Below are 20,243 nucleotides of genomic sequence, written 5' to 3' on the forward strand. Positions count from 1 at the left end.
TGCCGCGCGTCAGTTCCCTCCTTGTTTTTGCTGTGCCTCCACATGCATGTGTGAGCGGAGCGGACCTCTGCACACACACAGCCTCTGCTTTTGTCTGACCTTTAAATGGGGAGAGATGCCGTTTGTGTGCAAGCTTTGGCTGTCTGTCTGTCTCTCACTCTCTCTCTGCAGAGCTTAGGCTTCTTCCAATGATTATAACAGAATGGGAGAAACAGAGAGAGAGGGGGAGAAAAGGGCAGTGTCTCAGACACAGCGGTGTGGTTTCTGTGGTGTAGTACAGGACGCCATTTTATCAAATCTGAACCAGAGCCAAAAAGGCTCAGAGCTACAGTCTGTATCCGTTTCTCTCTCTCTTCCTGCAGCACGCTGGCTCCTCTGAAAAAACACACTAAAACTATCCTCATGAAGATATTCATCAGAATGCCATCTGTCGCTGCTGGATGTTTTCTGTTGCAAAATCGGACTTATCTTAGTACTTGCATGCATTTAAAGGCAATCGTGCACTACAATGCACAACGCAGTGAAAGACGCCCAGCGAATAAAGAGAAAGAGAGGGGGGATCACGGGCGAAAAGCAGGAACAATACCTGAGGAGAGGTACCTTCCGACCATGGTGAGCGGGCGCTACGTTGGGAGCGAAGTGGTGGCGGCGCAGGCGGCCATCCCCGTGTGTCTCTAGTCTCAATATGTCTGCTCGGCTCGCCAGGGCTTTCAGAGGCTCATTTTTGAAATACTGCCAAGAAGCTGCGAGCTCTCGCGGCATGAGAGACACACACCCTCCCCCTCTGCTCTGCTCTGTTCCAGCCTGCTTTGGCTTGGCTAGAGCCATCCTGCCCCTCTCTCTTTCTCTCTGGCTATATTTATAACTCTATTCCTATCCATGGAGAGAGGATATTCTCTCTCTCTCAGAGAGAGTAGGGGCAGGCGTAGAGGGTTATGGTTAAAGCCGAGAGCATTTCATTGTGCACTCAATCCGCTCACGAGAGAGAAAACTAAACAAAAGGGAGATTCCTTTTTGCTCCCTCCCTCCCATGCTTTTGGAGTCACTAAATATTTAGCCAGGACCACTCCATTTACATTGAGCACAGCCTGGCCACAATGGTCACCCGCACACTCAGACAATAAAACACATCCAGACACATGCAGGTATGCAGAGACACATTCTATGCACATATGCATCCAGATACATATACACATCACACACACACACACACACACACACACACACACACACACACACACACACACACACACACACACACACACACACACACACACACACACACACACGCACACACACAAACACACCACACACACACCACACACACACCCCTCGCCCTTTCAAAATGATTTCCTATAGTATGCTGGCAGTTGACGCAAAAACTGCTGTTGTGTGACGTCCCAAACAGAGACAGACTAGTCTGCAGTGGGGCTACACAGCACATACCAGAGCAGCTCCCTGGAACACAAAACAGCCCCAGTTTGGCCCGGAGAAACACCACCACTTCAATGGCTGCATGGAAAACAGCATTGGCTGCATGGAAAACAGCATAAACACATGAAATGAAGCTCACATGGAGGTGGGCAGGAGGCCAAGAAGAGCTAAACGTCTGTCTTTACACAGTGTGGTCTGGAGTGACGGAGCGAGGGAGAGAGATAGAGGGAGGGGAGGAAAGGGAAAGCGTGGCAAGGAGAAGAGAGAAAATTAGGTAGAGAGACAGCAGTGAGGAGGGGTGAGAGAAAAAGAGAGCTAAAGAGGAGGTGCAGGCTGCTATCGGGCGCTAGCTAGAGGCAGGCCGCTATCGGGCGCTAGCTAGAGGCAGGCCGCTAGCTAGAGGCAGGCCGCTATCGGGCGCTAGCTAGAGGCAGGCCGCTATCGGGCGCTAGCTAGAGGCTTGCAAAAGAGAAGCAGTAACAGCAGCAGCTCCTATGCTAACTGAAGGTGGGTATTGTTTACAAACGAGCCTCTACTGCTCCAACACACAATACTTCAAAGTCCCACCAGAAGAACAGTGGTTCCTTATGTGGAAACCCAGGCCCCAGTCTTTTCCACCGTGTGTGTGTGTGGTGTGTGTGTCAACGTGCAGTGAGGTCATCAATGCCCCTCTGATTGGTGCTTTGTGTATAAATAATGCCCTTCATACAAACTGTCTGGATGGCGCTTACCCAAACCTCTAATCCACTACCTCCGCTGCTGTTTCCCAGAAACGCGGACGGATGGTGAATTGCAATCTCAGCCTAGACATTGCTGTTGTGGTTAAGGTTTTTGTTTAGTAGTTTTTCCTTTCGTTTTGTTTCAACAAGTTGGGTTTGTAGGGTGAGAGAGTGTGAAAGTGAGGGAGATGAGGAGAGGGAGAGCGTGTGAAAGTGAGGGAGATAAGGAGAGGGAGAGCGTGTGAAAGTGAGGGAGATAAGGAGAGGGAGAGCGTGTGAAAGTGAGGGAGATAAGGAGAGGGAGAGCGTGTGAAAGTGAGGGAGATAAGGAGAGGGAGAGCGTGTGAAAGTGAGGGAGATAAGGGGAGGGAGAGCGTGTGAAAGTGAGGGAGATAAGGAGAGGGAGAGCGTGTGAAAGTGAGGGAGATAAGGAGAGGGAGAGCGTGTGAAAGTGAGGGAGATAAGGAGAGGGAGAGCGTGTGAAAGTGAGGGAGATAAGGAGAGGGAGAGCATGTGAAAGTGAGGGAGATAAGGAGAGGGAGAGCGTGTGAAAGTGAGGGAGATAAGGAGAGGGAGAGCGTGTGAAAGTGAGGGAGATAAGGAGAGGGAGAGCGTGTGAAAGTGAGGGAGATAAGGAGAGGGAGAGTGTGTGAAAGTGAGGGAGGAGAGGAAGAGAGTGTGAAAGTGAGGGAGATAAGGAGAGGGAGAGCATGTGAAAGTGAGGGAGATAAGGAGAGGGAGAGAGAGTGTGAAAGTGAGGGAGATAAGGAGAGGGAGAGCGTGTGAAAGTGAGGGAGATAAGGAGAGGGAGAGTGTGAAAGAAAGTGAGAGCAGGAGAGCTGGCTAGTCCCAGTCAGCACAGAGAATGAGAAAAGGTGAAGGAGAGAAAGAGTGGAAGAGAGAGTGAAGAGATGGATGTGTTAGTCAGGTCTCAGCTGGGTTGGTCCAGGCATAATGAAGACCCCCGGGGGCAGGAGTGGAGAGGCTTGTAGAGAGAAAGATGGCTGCTCTTTCAATCCTTCCAACCAGACAAACGACACACACTATTACTTACCATACACACACACACACACTGCTGCACCCCCACCCTCAAACCTCCTCTACCATTCCCATGATTAGTCTAGCCTACAGTCTGATGACTATTGGCCCATAGAGAAACAATATCAGATGAAAACATGCGCAACTCAATTGTGTGCTGTCCTGTCAACACACTCACCCTGAGTAAGGCACAAGCCCAGTATGTCCTGTCAACACACTCACCCTGAGTAAGGCACAAGCCCAGTATGTCCTGTCAACACACTCACCCTGAGTAAGGCACAAGCCCAGTATGCTATTAGCAGATGTAACTCAGAAAAGCTGCAACTTCGAGTGGCAGACTTTATTGAACATCATCTTGATTATAGAAGAGGAACAAACATTGGGTCTGAGACGAAAACAAAGCAAAGCAGGCCATGCAAACACGGAGATTACCATAACAACAAACTGGCATTTGGGTAAATAACTGATAGCAGAAAATGGCAGCATTACATACAGCAGGGATGTCCTTGTATTGCTTTGACTACTATGAAATAGAGATAGCTGGATGTTTGTCTCAGTTTGTTCAAGGCCACCGACTCTCGTATTATTGACCATACCTGTTCTAATAGATTCAGTGGAGTGCAATTTATAGATAGAAATCTGAAGAAGTGCTGAGACAAATGACTATTGACTAAGCCCCAGGTGGCACAGGTCGTCTAATAATAAAGTACCCACCGTGCAAGTAGTGTGTGTGTGTGTGTGTGTGTGTGTGTGTGTGTGTGTGTGTGTGTGTGTGGAGCCCGTCACTGTACTGTTACAAAAAGTTTAGACGGGCAGAGGGGAGGGGGCAGTGTGAGGGAAGACAGAGAAGGTCTTACACAACAACCTCCACCGTGTCCCTGTTCTCCTGTTGCGTGTGTGTGACGACGTGACGTAAATGCGACAGGACACAATCTGGCGACACCACTGGCGGGCATTGGGCCACAGAGAAGACAGGCTGGGTCCTCAGCTCAACGAGAGAGGGAGACAACAACAGACAGACACTAGGATGGCAGTCTATCGCTGGGGTCCTACAGTTTCCAGTGTTATGCAGTGGTTTCAGCTTGCTCTGGATAAAATAAGAATCTGGTAGATGACTCCTACACTGTAGAACTGTATCTAGTATCATTGGGATGGAGCTTAGTGCAGAGGCGTTAATGCACAACAACCCTAATGCTAAAGGTAACACTTCTATGAATGCTGTTATGAGGACACAGCCATACTTTAAAAAGCAATGCAAAACGCCCTCATAAAAGCCAACTACAGATGTAGGATCTTAATTTGATCACCCTGTTGCAGGACAACTTTTCCTGCAATGCAGAACATTTCAAATGTGTATTGTTTTTGAGGTTTAAAATGGCTTCAGAAGTTTGTAATTTCCACAGAAATTTCCCCTACGAAAAATGGATCAACCGCTACGAAAATGTGCATTAATTATAATCCACATTTCCTGTTGCTGCAGGACTATTTTCCTGCTGTAACAAACATGCTCAAATATGATCCCTCGATTTTAGTACGTTCAGCCTTATTCTAAAATGGAATAAATCGTTTTTTCCCTCATCAATCTACAGACAATTCCCGATAATGACCAAGCAAAAACGTATATTGTCTTTAACATTTTTGCTAACTTATAAAAAAGTTAACTGAAATATCATATTTACATACACCACCGTTCAAAAGTTTGGGGTCACTTACAAATGTCCTTGTTATTGAAAGAAAATCAAATTTGTCCATTAAAATAACATCAAATTAATCAGAAATACAGTGTAGACATTGTTAAAGTTGTAAATGACCATTGTTGCCGGAAACAGCAGATTTTTAATGGAATATCTACATAGGCGTAGAGAGGCCCATTATCAGCAACTCTTATGTTCCAATGGCACGTTGTGTTAGCTAATCCAAGTGTATCAGTTTAAAAGGCTAATTGATCATTAGAAAACCCTTTTGAAATTATGTTAGCACAGCTGAAAACTGTTGTGCTGATTAAAGAAGCAATACAACTGGCCTTCTTTAGACTAGTTGAGAATCTGGAGCATCAGAATTTGTGGGTTTGATTACAGGCTCAGAATGGCTAGAAACAAAGACCTGTCTTCTGAAACTCGTCAGTCTAGTCTTGTTCTGAGAAATGAAGGCTATTCCATGCGAGAAATTGCCAAAAAACTGAAGATCAAGTACAACGTTGTGTACTACTCCCTTCACAGAACAGCGCAAACTGGCTCTAACCAGAATAGAAAGAGGAGTGGGAGGCCCTGGTGCACAACTGAGCAAGAGGACAAGTAGATTAGAGTGTCTAGTTTGAGAAACAGATGCCTCACAAGTCCTCAACTGGCAGCTTCATTAAATAGTACCCGCAAAACACTAGTCTCAACGTCAACAGTGAAGAGGCGACTCTGGGATGCTGGCCTTCTAGGCAGAGTTGAAAAGAAAAAGCCATAAAAAGAAAAGATTAAGATGTGCAAAAGAACACAGACACACTGGCAAGAGGAAGATTGGGGAAAAAGTGTTATGGACAGACAAATCTAAGTTTGAGGTGTTCGGATCACAAAGAAGAACATTCGTGAGAGGAGGAAAAAATGAAAAGATGCTGGAGGAGTGCTTGACGCCATCCATCAAGCATGGTGGAGGCAATGTGATGGTCTGGGGGTGCTTTGGTGGTGGTAAAGTGGGAGATTTGTACAGGGTTAAATGGATCTTGAAAAAGGAAGGCTGTCACTCCATTTTGCAACGCCATGCCATACCCTGTGGATGGAGCTTAATTGGAGCCAATTTCCTCCTATAACAGGACAATGACCCAAAGCACAGCTCCAAACTATGCAATAACTATTTAGGGAAGAAGCACTCAGCTGGTATTCTGTCTATAACGAAGTGGCAAGCAGGCACCGGAACTCAACTCTATTGAGCTGTTGTGGGAGCAGCTTGACGGTATGGTGCGTAGAAGTGCCCATCAAGCCAATCAAACTTCTGGGAGGTGCTTCAGGAAGTATGGGGTGAAATCTCTTCAGATTACCTCAACAAATTTACAACTAGAATGCCAAAGGTCTGCAAGGCTGTAAAAGCTGCAAATGGAGGATTCTTTGACGAAAGCAAAGTTTGAAGGACACAATTATTATTATTTCAATTAGAAATCATTATTTATAACCTTGTCAATGGCTTGACTATATTTCCTATTCATGTATGTATGTATTCATAGAAAACAAGGACATTTCTAAGTGACCCCAAACTTTTGAACGGTAGTGTAAGTATTCAGACCCTTTACTCAGTACCTTGTTGAAGCACCGTTGGCAGCGATTACAGCCTTGAGTCTTCGGTATGACGCTACAAGCTTGGCACACATGTATTTGGTGAGTTTCTCCCATTCTTCTCTGCAGATCTTCTCAAGCTCTGTCAGTTTGGATGGGGCACAATGCTGCACAGCTATTTTCAGGTCTCTCCAGAGATTTTCAATCTGGTTCAAGTCCGGTCTCTGGCTGGGCCACTCAAGGACATTCAGAGACTTGTCCCGAAGCCACTCCTGCATTGTCTTGGTTGTGTGCTTAGGGTTGTTGTCCTGTTGGAAGGTGAACCATCGCCGCAGTCTGAGGTCCTGAGCGCTCTGGAGCAGGTTTTTAATCAAGGATCTTTGTACTTTCCTCCGTTCATCTTTCCGTCGATCCTGACTAGTCTCTATGTCCCTGCCGCTGAAAAACATCCCCACAGGATGATGCTGCCACCACCATGCTTCACCGTAGGGATGGTGCCAGGTTTCCTTCAGATGTGACGCTTTGCATTCAGACCAAGGAGTTCAATCTTGGTTTCATCAGACCAGAGAATCTAGTTTCTCATGGTCTGAGAGTCCTTTAGGTGCCTTTTGGCAAACTCCAAGCGGGCTGTCATGTGCCTTTTACTGAGTGGCTTCTGTCTGGCCCCTCTATCATTAAGGCCTGATTGGTGGAGTGCTGCAGAGATGGTTGTCCTTCTGGATGGTTCTCCCATCTCCACAGAGGATCTCTGGAGCTCTGTCAGTGACCATCTGGTTCTTGGTCACTTCCCTGACAAAGGCCCTTCTCCCCCGATTGCTCAGTTTGACTAGGCGGCCAGCTCTAGGAATAGTATTGGTGGTTCAAAACTTCTTCAATTTAATAATGAGGAGGCCACTGTGTTCTTTGGGAACTTCAAATGCTACAGATATGTTTTGGTACCCTTCCCCAGATCTGTGCCTCGACACAATCCTGTCTCGGAGCTCTACAGACAATTCCTTCAACCATGTTTCTCTGATATGCACTGTACTTATGTAAATAAGGTATATTTATTTTTAATACATTTCAGAAATTTCTTTGAAACCTGTTTTCGTTTTGTCATTACGGGGTAGTGTGACTAAATGTATGATTTATTTTTATTTAATCAATTTTAGAATAAGGTTGTAACATAACAAAATGCGTGAAAAGTCAAGGAGTATGAATACTTTCCGAATGCACTGTAGGTAGAGTGAAAGAGCGGTAGGTAGAGAGAGTGTGAGAGCGAGAAACAGAAGCGGGATGGGATCTGGTTACGAGACCGCGTAGCACTCCGTATGGGCCGTTAAGTAACATCCGGCACAACCACAGCCTGGCGCATGTGCTGCCCTATAGGGTGAGGGGTAATACTGTAAAATCAATACATTGAGTGGGTGACACACTGCTTCAACAGGGGATATTTAACCCTGTACATACACTTGTGGGAATTGGCCTGTATGGATAGGGCTACATTTCAAATGTTTCTTACAGAAGAAATATGGAAAGCAAATGCATAACCATGGTAGCAATCAAAAGGAAACCGTATGGAGATTATGGGAAAATGATTCGTCTAAAAGTGAGGACAACTGTTCACCTGACAAGACGGAATCCAAACATTACACCGCTGATTTTGTGTAGGGCTGTGACGGTGTTGGAAGTTGAGGTTAGGGTAATCTGCCAAGTCAACCAGGATTGGAGCATAGACTCAAAAGAAACCCGTGTCTTTTCTCTGCAACTTCACTATTATCATTACACTTTATCATCAATAGCATTTCCTTTATTATTATTCAAGTTATTATTACCTCTAAATATAAGTCTACTATTCCAATTAAGAAATGTCAGACTGTCAATACCAAAATGTGACAATTTAACACACAGGCAATCAGACTCAAAAGAAATGTGCAATTTCAGTGTTTCGATACACTACGTTACTGGTTTGCGTGTCCATTTTGTTTCAATGTTACTGTTGTCTTAGGCCTAAAAAGCCCTATGTAAAAAGGGGAGGTCACAATTCTGTTTGTACATGGATATGCTTCTTAATTAATAAACATATCTGGAACAAGCCAATACACTTCATTATTATCCTGGCATTTCATTATTATTATTTAGGTTATTACTTATAAATATTAAGAGAAGACCACCACAATGAGAGAAATAATGGATCCTAAGCTACTGAAAATAGGCCTTTTACAAGATTAAATCATGACATGAGCATTTGATTCTTATTAGATGGATTCCAGACAGGCTACTTCAGCAAACTTTCTGAATGGACATATAGGCCAGTAGAGAGAATCAGCAAACTCACACACACACACACACACACACACACACACACACCCCTGTAAAAGGACCCGGCAATCAAAGCCACCAGTATATCAGTCAAGAGCAAATATTTCTCCCTTCCTTAAAACATATTAAAAAACCTAGGCGTACCATAGGCTTTCCGAAAGGAATGAAAATGTGCAGTGTAGGCTAGAAAAACACTAGCGCTGGAGCATCAAACAACCGTCGGAAAGAGGAGACGTAGACAGTTTAATAGACTAAGTTAGCAAAACAATTGCTTATAGTCATTAGTAAATAGTCCCGCTATTAAGCCAAGTTGATCTACATTAAAGTTAATCTTAAATATTTTTCCCCCAACATGATTGTAGGCCTATTTAAATGGTTCTGACGGTTATTTTATGTTCATGACGGTCTTCATCCATAACTGTCAGTTACAGGGTTATTCAATTACCCTCACAGCCGTATTTATGTGCATTTTACATTGACTGTTCTTTTTGCCGCATTTGTTGATAATTTGGGGTAGGTGCAACATAAGACAAAAAAAATGACAAGGTTTAAGTGAGAGGTCAAACTAGTGTCTCCAAGAGACCACGCCTCTGTAAAGTCTGCACAGTAAGTCATTTCAATGCACTTTTATGACTGAAAGAAGAGTCTTCTTAAAAAATGCACCTTTTTGTTGCTCTCCTAGCTGTGCTGTTGAGGAACTAGGGCAAGCACACTTGGTGTTCTGTTTGGAATACAGGCCTGCATCCCCGCCATCACACAATTACAGTTGTTGGTTACGTAGAGAAGCAGATCGTAATGTTGGTGAACATAAGTGTATTGAGATGTGTGGTCTGTGGCAAATGTTCTCCTCAATACAACAAACACAGGCTCATTGTGTCCAGCACAACCCAGGGTATAACGCCATGTCATCTTGTAACAGTACATCAAATACAATGATCATAAATGTTGACACTGTATACCGTTAGTTTTAGGACATGGAAATGTGTTGACACTGTATATCCATTCGTTTTATGATATGAAAATGTGAAGTGCACATTTAGACTCCCGGGTGTTTGGCTTGCTTGTATGACATCAAAGCAGTATTTATTATAATCCTTAATGTCTCATCTTTCAAAAATACTGTACATCGAGTCCTCTTTATTTACTCAGAGAACAAAAAAATGCGGGAGGGATGGGGCGGTGCGCGGTGCTCAAGTTCAGAACTTCTGTCAGTCAAAACCCCTACAGAGCTGTGAAGTGGAGACCCTGACCTCTGACGTCATGTATACTGTACATGTTACTGTACATGCCACTGCATTCCAATGTCTATGAGTGTAAAGGGCTACGGCAGACAGAGACAGACATGGGAAATAGTGGACCTCTCTCTAGAACCTGTAGTGTGGGCTCAGAGCTGCACTAATGGAGCCTGATGTGTCTGTAGAAGGCCAGTAGCCAGTGGTCATCCTCAGTACCATCATAAACACATGCAACAGGTGACAAAATGCATGGCTATATGTATGTATGTGTTAAAGAGAGAGCGGGTGGGAGGGAGCATGCATATGAGCTGTACGACTGTATGCTACGTGTCTGTACTGTAGTGTAGCGTGTCAGAGGAGATAGAGCTGTATGCTGGTCCAGCACCATCTTGCGGCCTACAGTGTCTCCCTGGCCTATCCCAGCAGCTCTGAGAAAGAGAGACAGAGAGCGCGTGAGTGAGCAAAGAAGTCTGCCAAAGGAGTGAAGTGAATCATGAGCTTTTACCGTAAGTCATGAGTCAACCCAGCCCACAGACCTGGGCCTCTCGCCCTCCCATTTCACTCAGATTTCCTTGCTCTCCGCCCCCCCCCCCCACTTCGCTCTCATCAACTCCCTATTACGTCTTTATTTAACCAGATAAGTCAATTGAGAAACAATTGTCATTTACAATAACAATCTGGCCAAGAGGCATAACATTGCAAGAGTTTACAGGACAACACACAATACCACTAAAAATAAATAAAAACACCTCTCAGTCCACCTCTCTGACCTGCACTCTCTCCCTCTATTCTTCCCTCTCAACAATTATTTCCCCTTATCTCCCTCTTTCCTTCTCTACCCTGCTCCCCCTCTTTATCTGTGCCAGATCAGTCCCACTCAGACCCTGCCAGGTCTTCATAGCTCCACCATTACAGGAAATAGCTCTGGTCAGCACAACTCAAAGCTCTTCAGACAGTACTAACACATAACAGAACTCCGTCAGAGACTCCCGCTAACCAGCAAAAACAAGAAAAACAAGTGCCAAAAATGTTACATTTTCAGAAAAAGGAAATGGACAAACATGAAATCTTAACAGGAAATGTATCTCGACTACAAACTATCAAATAGCTGACCTGCTGAATCACTGAACGTTTGAAACACTACATACAGACCAGTTTTTTCCGGATCAAAATGGGGCTTAGGTGGTGGGCGTGGCCAAACAAAACATTTAGAGGCCCTCCTGTTGGCCACAGTGACTAAATGTAACCGTTTTAATGCCAACTGCCTGCATTTCTAAACATTTTGCCAGGTGTCGGAGTTAAGATTTAGCAGTTTTTAACGCTAATCTCCTGCAATTCTACACATTTAGCCATGGTGCTGAGAGAAAAATGTGCAATTTTAAAGCACATTTCCTGCAATTCTACACATTTTGCCATGGTTTACGCTAATTGGAGTGACTTAACATTATAACAAAATCAATGGGGGCCTCATGCCATAACAAAAATACTCCTGAAGGCATCATTTTTACATTTTAGATTCTCCCTGACTGTCTAGCTTTTATTTTGTTCCATAGTTCCATTATCTTTTGGGTTTACCTTCGATTTTGTTTTAGTTTACACTGAAAAGGTTTTTCCATTCCGAACATTATTTGCAAATCTTTTTTATTTTTTTTACTGTTTGGACAAAAAAACTTAGGCGGTAGTGTTGTCACGATACCAGAATTTTGACTTCAATACCGATACCAGGTTTAGTATCACAATACTCGATTCATTCACGATACCACATCAAAAAAAGGCATGTTAGCCAAAGTCCCAGAATGACACTTGATCCAGACAGATAAACTCAGCTACTGCTCTGTTGGGCATCTTTAGAGTTTTCAGAGACAGCCATGTATGCATAATCCAGCGTTTCCAAAACTCGGTCCTCGGTATCCCAAGGGGTGCAAGTTTTTATTTTTGTATCTCTATTGATAATTTGGGTAAATCATGATGTGGCCTATGCCTATTCACAATACAGGTGAATGCATATTCAATAGGAGTGTTTACATGCATTATTTAGCATGTTGGCTGATTTTCAAGGAGCTACAGAAGACAAATGATCAGAGGAGGAGATGCACTGCAGTATTTAATGCAGCTGGTGGCCACACCAGATACTGACTGTTACTTTTGATTTTGACTCCCCCTTTGTTTAGGGACACATTCTATTTCTGTTAGTCACATGTCTGTGGAACTTGTTCAGTTTATGTCTCAGTTGTTGAATCTTATGTTCATACAAATATTTACACGTTAAGTTCGCTGAAAATAAAACGCAGTTGACAGTGAGATTACGATTCTTTTTTTGCTGAGTTTATATTGGTCATGGCTCCTGAGTGGCGCACAATGGGATTGCCTTGCAGTTCTCCAGCTGTATCCACTGAAATAGCGGTGGGCGCGCGAGGTTCAAGGCACGAGGGCAGGGGGCACGGGATGGGCCGTAGAGCCACGCACAGAAGACGGACCTAGCCCATGCAGAAGGGAGGAGGAGGAAGGGGGAGGTCCGTGTTGCTCTGTGCTACCCCGCCCCACTGGGTAGCACAGAGCAACACTTTAAGGGGCATTGCACTAATAATGGCGCTGACTAGGGAAACAATCCCACTGTTCTTAGTGCCAGTCTGCACGTTCAAACTAAAACAACGTAACTAATAATGGCGCGAAAAATTCAGAGGGCCTTTATTCAGATAACAAATCGCTCACTTTCGTTTGGGCCTACCGAGTGGCGCAGCTGTCTAAGACACTGCATCGCAGTGCAAAATGCGTTGCTACAGATGCAGGTTTGATACCCGTGCCGGCCGCCACCGGGAGATCCATGAGGCGGCTTTTGGTTTTAATTAATTAATTCATTCATTAATTTAGAATCCCCCAATATGTAATTATTGTTGGAGAGTTACGACATATTTTTCGATATACTGTAGGCCTATCATAGGCGACATGAGTCTCACTAGCGTTGAGTAATGTGCTGTTAAAAGTGGTGTAGGTCTTATTTATTTAAAGAGCATATTGAAGTTAGAAGCAATAGCCTCCAACTATTTTAGCACCATTTTGCGCTGCTCTGAGACAAGCATAGGGACTGGTCTTGATAAATTTCGTTTCGGTACTGGTTAGAAGACTACAATTATACAATTAGGGTGTAGAAATGTTGTGCTTTTAGTGTAACCTTTATTTAACTAGGCAAGTCAGTTAAGACAAATTCTTATTTACAAGGACAGCCTACTCCTTCCTCCCCGTCAAGGAATTGAACCCCAGACTCCCGCGTGCCAGCACGACACGGGGGTTCTTTAGCTGAATAGCCCAGTACTGTAGCCTACTCCCGACCGTCACGTTGTACAGCGCCATATTTTCCATTCTTATTTATTTAAAGAGCATATTGAAGTTAGACGCAATAGGATTTGAAGCAATAGCTATTTCAGCATCCTTTCGCGCTGCTATGAAATGGGGACTGGTCTTGACAAATCAATGAGATTTTTATTTTCACTGAATCTCCATTTGGGTTTTGGTTACACTACAATTAGGGTGGGGAAATGTTATGCCCCTTAGATATTAATTTTGAATCCTCCAATCCTCTTATGCTCTTAGTACTGTAGCCTACTCCCGACTGTCACATTGTACAGCGCCATATTTTCCGTTCCATCCTAACGGAAACCCTGAGGGTTTCATTTTTATTGGAATAGAAACACCATAATATTAATCAAATTAATTCCGCTAAATTTCTTAAAATCAATCCCATATACTATACTCTTACAGAAAAGGTTTTAAATTCTCTAGTAATGCCAATATTGAAAACTATCAAATGCTTCTCAAAGATGCCCTCTGGTGGTCAAACTAGCACCAACTTGCATTAATGGTAAAACTGGCTGACAATTAAATAACGTACCATAGAATTCTGCATCAGCCTGCAAGGTATGCTGCAGTATGACGGAACTTTTAAAGGAGGAACCACTGTAGCTTCAGCTGTAAGCTAGCAAGAAACGTTAGCCTACAAAGCTGGAAGCGACTGGTATCTTCTTGCATTGTAAAGTGCTGCATCATTCAAGTGTGTTAACTTCTGTGCAGCATGAGTGGGGAGCTAACATGATGCGGCCCAGACTCCCAGTGCAGCATGAGTGTGGAGCTAACATGATGCGGCCCAGACTCCCAGTGCAGCATGAGTGGGGAGCTAACATGATGCGGCCCAGACTCCCAGTGCAGTATGAGTGTGGAGCTAACATGATGCGGCCCAGACTCCCAGTGCAGTATGAGTGTGGAGCTAACATGATGCAGCCCAGACTCCCAGTGCAGTATGAGTGGGGAGCTAACATGATGCGGCCCAGACTCCCAGTGCAGCATGAGTGTGGAGCTAACGTGATGCGGCCCAGATTCCCAGTGCAGTATGAGTGTGGAGCTAACGTTATGCGGCCCAGACACCCAGTGCAGCATGAGTGTGGAGCTAACGTGATGCGGCCCAGACTCCCAGTGCAGTATGAGTGGGGAGCTAACGTGATGCGGCCCAAACTCCCAGTGCAGCATGAGTGGGGAGCTAACGTGATGCGGCCCAGACTCCCAGTGCAGCATGAGTGTGGAGCTAACATGATGCAGCCCAGATTCCCAGTGCAGTATGAGTGTGGAGCTAACATGATGCGGCCCAGATTCCCAGTGCAGTATGAGTGTGGAGCTAACATGATGCGGCCCAGACTCCCAGTGCAGCATGAGTGTGGAGCTAACATGATGCGGCCCAGACTCCCAGTGCAGCATGAGTGTGGAGCTAACATGATGCGGCCCAGACTCCCAGTGCAGTATGAGTGTGGAGCTAACATGATGCGGCCCAGACTCCCAGTGCAGTATGAGTGTGGAGCTAACATGATGCAGCCCAGACTCCCAGTGCAGTATGAGTGTGGAGCTAACATGATGCGGCCCAGACTCCCAGTGCAGTATGAGTGTGGAGCTAACATGATGCAGCCCAGACTCCCAGTGCAGTATGAGTGTGGAGCTAACATGATGCGGCCCAGACTCCCAGTGCAGTATGAGTGTGGAGCTAACATGATGCAGCCCAGACTCCCAGTGCAGTATGAGTGTGGAGCTAACATGATGCAGCCCAGACTCCCAGTGCAGTATGAGTGTGGAGCTAACATGATGCGGCCCAGACTCCCAGTGCAGCATGAGTGTGGAGCTAACATGATGCAGCCCAGACTCCCAGTGCAGTATGAGTGTGGAGCTAACATGATGCGGCCCTCAGTGCAGTATGAGTGTGGAGCTAACATGATGCAGCCCAGACTCCCAGTGCAGCATGAGTGTGGAGCTAACATGATGCGGCCCAGACTCCCAGTGCATCATGAGTGTGGAGCTAACATGATGCGGCCCAGACTCCCAGTGCAGCATGAGTGTGGAGCTAACATGATGCGGCCCAGACTCCCAGTGCAGTATGAGTGTGGAGCTAACATGATGCAGCCCAGACTCCCAGTGCAGTATGAGTGTGGAGCTAACATGATGCGGCCCAGACTCCCAGTGCAGCATGAGTGTGGAGCTAACATGATGCAGCCCAGACTCCCAGTGCAGTATGAGTGTGGAGCTAACATGATGCGGCCCAGACTCCCAGTGCAGCATGAGTGTGGAGCTAACATGATGCGGCCCAGACTCCCAGTGCAGCATGAGTGTGGAGCTAACATGATGCAGCCCAGACTCCCAGTGCAGTATGAGCGGGGAGCTAACATGATGCAGCCCAGACTCCCAGTGCAGCATGAGTGTGGAGCTAACATGATGCGGCCCAGACTCCCAGTGCAGTATGAGTGTGGAGCTAACATGATGCAGCCCAGACTCCCAGTGCAGCATGAGTGTGGAGCTAACATGATGCGGCCCAGACTCCCAGTGCAGTATGAGTGTGGAGCTAACATGATGCAGCCCAGACTCCCAGTGCAGCATGAGTGTGGAGCTAACATGATGCGGCCCAGACTCCCAGTGCAGTATGAGTGTGGAGCTAACATGATGCGGCCCAGACTCCCAGTGCAGCATGAGTGTGGAGCTAACATGATGCGGCCCAGACTCCCAGTGCAGCATGAGTGTGGAGCTAACATGATGCGGCCCAGACTCCCAGTGCAGCATGAGTGTGGAGCTAACATGATGCGGCCCAGACTCCCAGTGCAGTATGAGTGTGGAGCTAACATGATGCGGCCCAGACTCCCAGTGCAGTATGAGTGTGGAGCTAACATGATGCGGCCCAGACTCCCAGTGCAGTATGAGTGTGGAGCTAACATGATGCGGCCCAGACTCCCAGTGCAGTATGAGTGTGGAGCTAACATGATGCAGCCCAGACTCCCAGTGCAGTATGAGTGTGGAGCTAACATGATGCGGCCCAGACTCCCAGTGCAGTATGAGTGTGGAGCTAACATGATGCGGCCCAGACTCCCAGTGCAGCATGAGTGTGGAGCTAACATGATGCGGCCCAGACTCCCAGTGCAGTATGAGTGTGGAGCTAACATGATGCGGCCCAGACTCCCAGTGCAGCATGAGTGTGGAGCTAACATGATGCGGCCCAGACTCCCAGTGCAGCATGAGTGTGGAGCTAACATGATGCGGCCCAGACTCCCAGTGCAGTATGAGTGTGGAGCTAACATGATGCGGCCCAGACTCCCAGTGCAGCATGAGTGTGGAGCTAACATGATGCGGCCCAGACTCCCAGTGCAGCATGAGTGTGGAGCTAACATGATGCGGCCCAGACTCCCAGTGCAGCATGAGTGTGGAGCTAACATGATGCGGCCCAGACTCCCAGTGCAGTATGAGTGTGGAGCTAACATGATGCGGCCCAGACTCCCAGTGCAGTATGAGTGTGGAGCTAACATGATGCGGCCCAGATTCCCAGTACAGGTTGAGTGGAGCAGGCACGGTGCACTCGCACTAAGGTGGACATTAGCTGCACTGATAGACAGACTTGATCAATAAGACACATTTGACAGAAGTACCAGAAGTAAAATAAATTCTCGTAGCGAACCATTTCTCATGTTCTAGTATTGAAAAAGTACAGAAGGGTCGGTATACCATGCAACACTATTAGGCGGACCACCCAATACTTTTCTATGCAGAAAAAACCCTGCAGACACAGACTTTACTTATAGAAACTAAGAATGACTGAGTTGAAATCTTTAGACTGGTCTTCAGGTTGTTCAAATCAGATCAAATCTCTCTCTCACACACACGCCAGCTGTGTTTACTCTCCCCCCCTCCACAGTGGCTGCCTGCTGTAATTTACTCTATTTAGAATCCCAGGCCAGGTAGAGCACATTCAAAACAAACAACGCACACAACAACAGATCCTCCCACACAGCGGTGCACACAGCCCTGCAGGTGAACTAGACTGCAGTCTGAAGCACAGTGTGGTACACAGCAGACCCACGGAAACAGGCAAGGTAACAACAATGGCATACACTAAACATATCTAAAAGGAGAATGCAAAGTGGCAAACTAAACAAAATATGGGGAAAACACTTGAACTATCATCAATATAAGATATGAATCCCGGAAAAGCTCCACTAAATAAATGTACAACACAATCATAGAGAAAACAAGTTGGACTGTGGTATTGGACTGTCGACTGTGGTCAAGTTCAGGGTTGTGGAACATTCCCAGAGGTCAAAAGGTCACAAAGGAAAAAGCTCAAAGTAAAGTGCTAACCTGTGTGCGATGCACCAGAGAATTTCTGACTCGCGTCAGGTTCGGGGCGTCCTGGTACAGTTGAAAGGGTCCCAGGGGGCAGCGGCTGACCCCTCTTCAGCAGCTGCTTGTGCTCCTGCTGGCGGAAGCGTGGAGGGATCTCTCTTGGCGGGTAACGCTGTTGGGCGGGCGAGGGCTGGGACTGCTGCTGGGCACTGGAGGGGGCGCGCTTGCCATTACTGCCACTGCTGCTGGTGGGGGGCACAGACGGGGTGGCACTGGGGTTGGCGGGGGGAGGAGGAGGGGTGGGGCCGGGCTTGGCTGACTCTGGCACTGTGGAGGGAAGAGAGAGGAGGCAGAAGCTGATTTTGATTTATTCAACACAGACACACATTCACACATCCATATGTTTGCAGTCTATTGATGATACCGAGGCATCATCAGCTCACCATCCCGTGATCTTAAGCATTAGTAGGCTTAAGGCAAAGCCCACTAACTGACCTTAGATCAGTGTTTATAAAGGACAATCACATCCTAACCCTGGAAAAAGAGGCCAGTTTTAGAGCTACTCTTCCCTCTAACCCCCCACCCATCCTACTGACCTAGCCGTGACTTCTCCTTCTCACATTTACATTCCACCCTGACCGTCTATTATGTCTACGCTTCCAGCCCCTATGACAAACTCCACTCACCCACTTCCTCAGTCTAGCATTAGCATAAGCCAGCTAGCACTGTTTAGCATGGTATGCTAGCTAATTACTCAACTCATTAATTTCCTCAGCTCAGTAATAGCTAGCAAGCACCATTAAGCATGCTAGCTAAGTACTATATTCATGTATTGCCGCAACTGTTTTAGCTTCTTAGCAGCCTAGCATGCTAAGTACTGTACTCATTAATTTCCGGGCTAAATATTAGCAGTTTTGTAGGCTAGCACCTTAAGTATTAGCAATAGAGGGGAAGTGCTCAAAAATGTCAGGGCTCAATCCATATGAGGAGAAACCAAGTAGCAAGAGGATCATTTTGACCATGCTAGTAAATTATCATAATTTTATTTTCGGGCACAACAAAGGTCCACCTGAAATGGACACAAGCATGGGGCAGAGCGCTAACCTATTATACCAAGTAAAATAGAGGCTTGTAAGTCGCTCTGGATAAGAGCATCTGCTCAATTACCAATATGTCAATGTATGTGTATTGAGTAGAAAACATGGTGAGGGTAAAAGACAAAAGGGTTAAAAACACAGCAAAAGAAGCTATACCGTTCTGAAAAATTCCTCAGAAACAGCTTATTGATTCATTGTTTTGTTCCACTGTTTTATTGTTATGCTTCCCCAAAAAACAATTCAACAAAATTGTGATTGAAATAACTTGGGAATAGAGGAATGCTCACAGACACACATTGACAGTAGTGGGATGCAGTCTAAACAAAGACATGCCTGCTAAATCACACAGCCAGAGGGAGCAAGAGAGAAAGATCTGGCATGGCAACACCAGTAAAAACATCAGCAGGATCCAGCAACACAGACCAGAAGCCAAACAAACCAGCGTGAGATTGATTCTCTCGTACTGTAAAACACATCACAATGTGTGAGACAGGCAACAATCCTGTGGCTAAATATTCTCACATAGTAAAAAGCTCATTATAAACTGGGTGGTTTGAGCCCTGAATGCTGATTGGCTGACAGCTGTGGTATATCAGACCGTATACAGTACCATAGGTTTGACACTTCTTTTTTTTTTTACTGCTCTAATTACATTGGTAACCAGTTTATAATAGCAATAAGGCACCTCGGGGGGTTGTGGTTTTGCGTTGTGCCCAAGAACAGCCCTTGGTCGTGGTATATTGCCCATATACCACACACCCCCTCAGGCCTTATTGATTAAGTAACCCACAGAAAATCATGTGTGGGTTCTGCGTACGACGCTGTATGGGAATGGTGCAGCTCCATTGACCGCAGCCCAATGTTTGTGCAGTGAACGGTGAACAGCTCACACACACAGTTATGTAACCGGGAGGCCCAAAGTAAGGGGGAAGAGGACAGAACGGTGTCACACAAAAACATTTATTTAACCTTTATTTTAGCAGGGAGTCATACTGAGACCAAGATCTCTTATAAAGAAGAGGCCTGTAATTACAAAAATATACACATTAATACAACATGAAAAGCAGAGATACAAAACACAGTCATAGAAAACAAACATACATTTTTTCACAAGTAAGGTGCAAAAAAACTAAAAACAGATTTACCTAACTGTAGAGACAAAGGAATTTTCAGAGTTAGCCATCCCTGAGACTGGGGTAACCCCATTTCTTTGGCCAGAATTTCTGGCTACCCCACCACACCCCAAATCAAAACAACCTTAAAATAAAAAAATAAGTACATTTAGATTCACATCCACAAATAACCTTCAATTCAAATATCTTATCAAAGCACCAATAAACACATGTAGTCAATGATATTGTATTTTCCTAATAATCTTTCTCAAATACGTTTGCATTATGGATGTTACCGGTTAATCGGATAGCCCCCAAAAACACATTTGACCGCTCTTGCTTATCGGTCTATAGAGTAAATTTGCATAATTTTGTGGAATTAAAAATTGGCTTGTGTGTATTTGTTAGT

General features: G+C 45.6%; 1 protein-coding gene across 1 annotated transcript in view; it reads right to left on the minus strand.

Annotated features, from left to right (window-relative positions):
• Positions 1-20,243, minus strand: part of LOC120044165 (trinucleotide repeat-containing gene 6C protein-like) — a 70,396-nt gene that overhangs the window by 23,568 nt on the left and 26,585 nt on the right. The window contains exon 4 of the mRNA XM_038988750.1: positions 17,641-17,952. Coding sequence (XP_038844678.1) covers positions 17,641-17,952 — 312 coding nt within the window. The remainder of the gene's footprint in view (positions 1-17,640; positions 17,953-20,243) is intronic.

Source organism: Salvelinus namaycush, chromosome 3 (assembly GCF_016432855.1).
Source record: "Salvelinus namaycush isolate Seneca chromosome 3, SaNama_1.0, whole genome shotgun sequence".
Classification (NCBI taxonomy): Eukaryota; Metazoa; Chordata; class Actinopteri; order Salmoniformes; family Salmonidae; genus Salvelinus; species Salvelinus namaycush.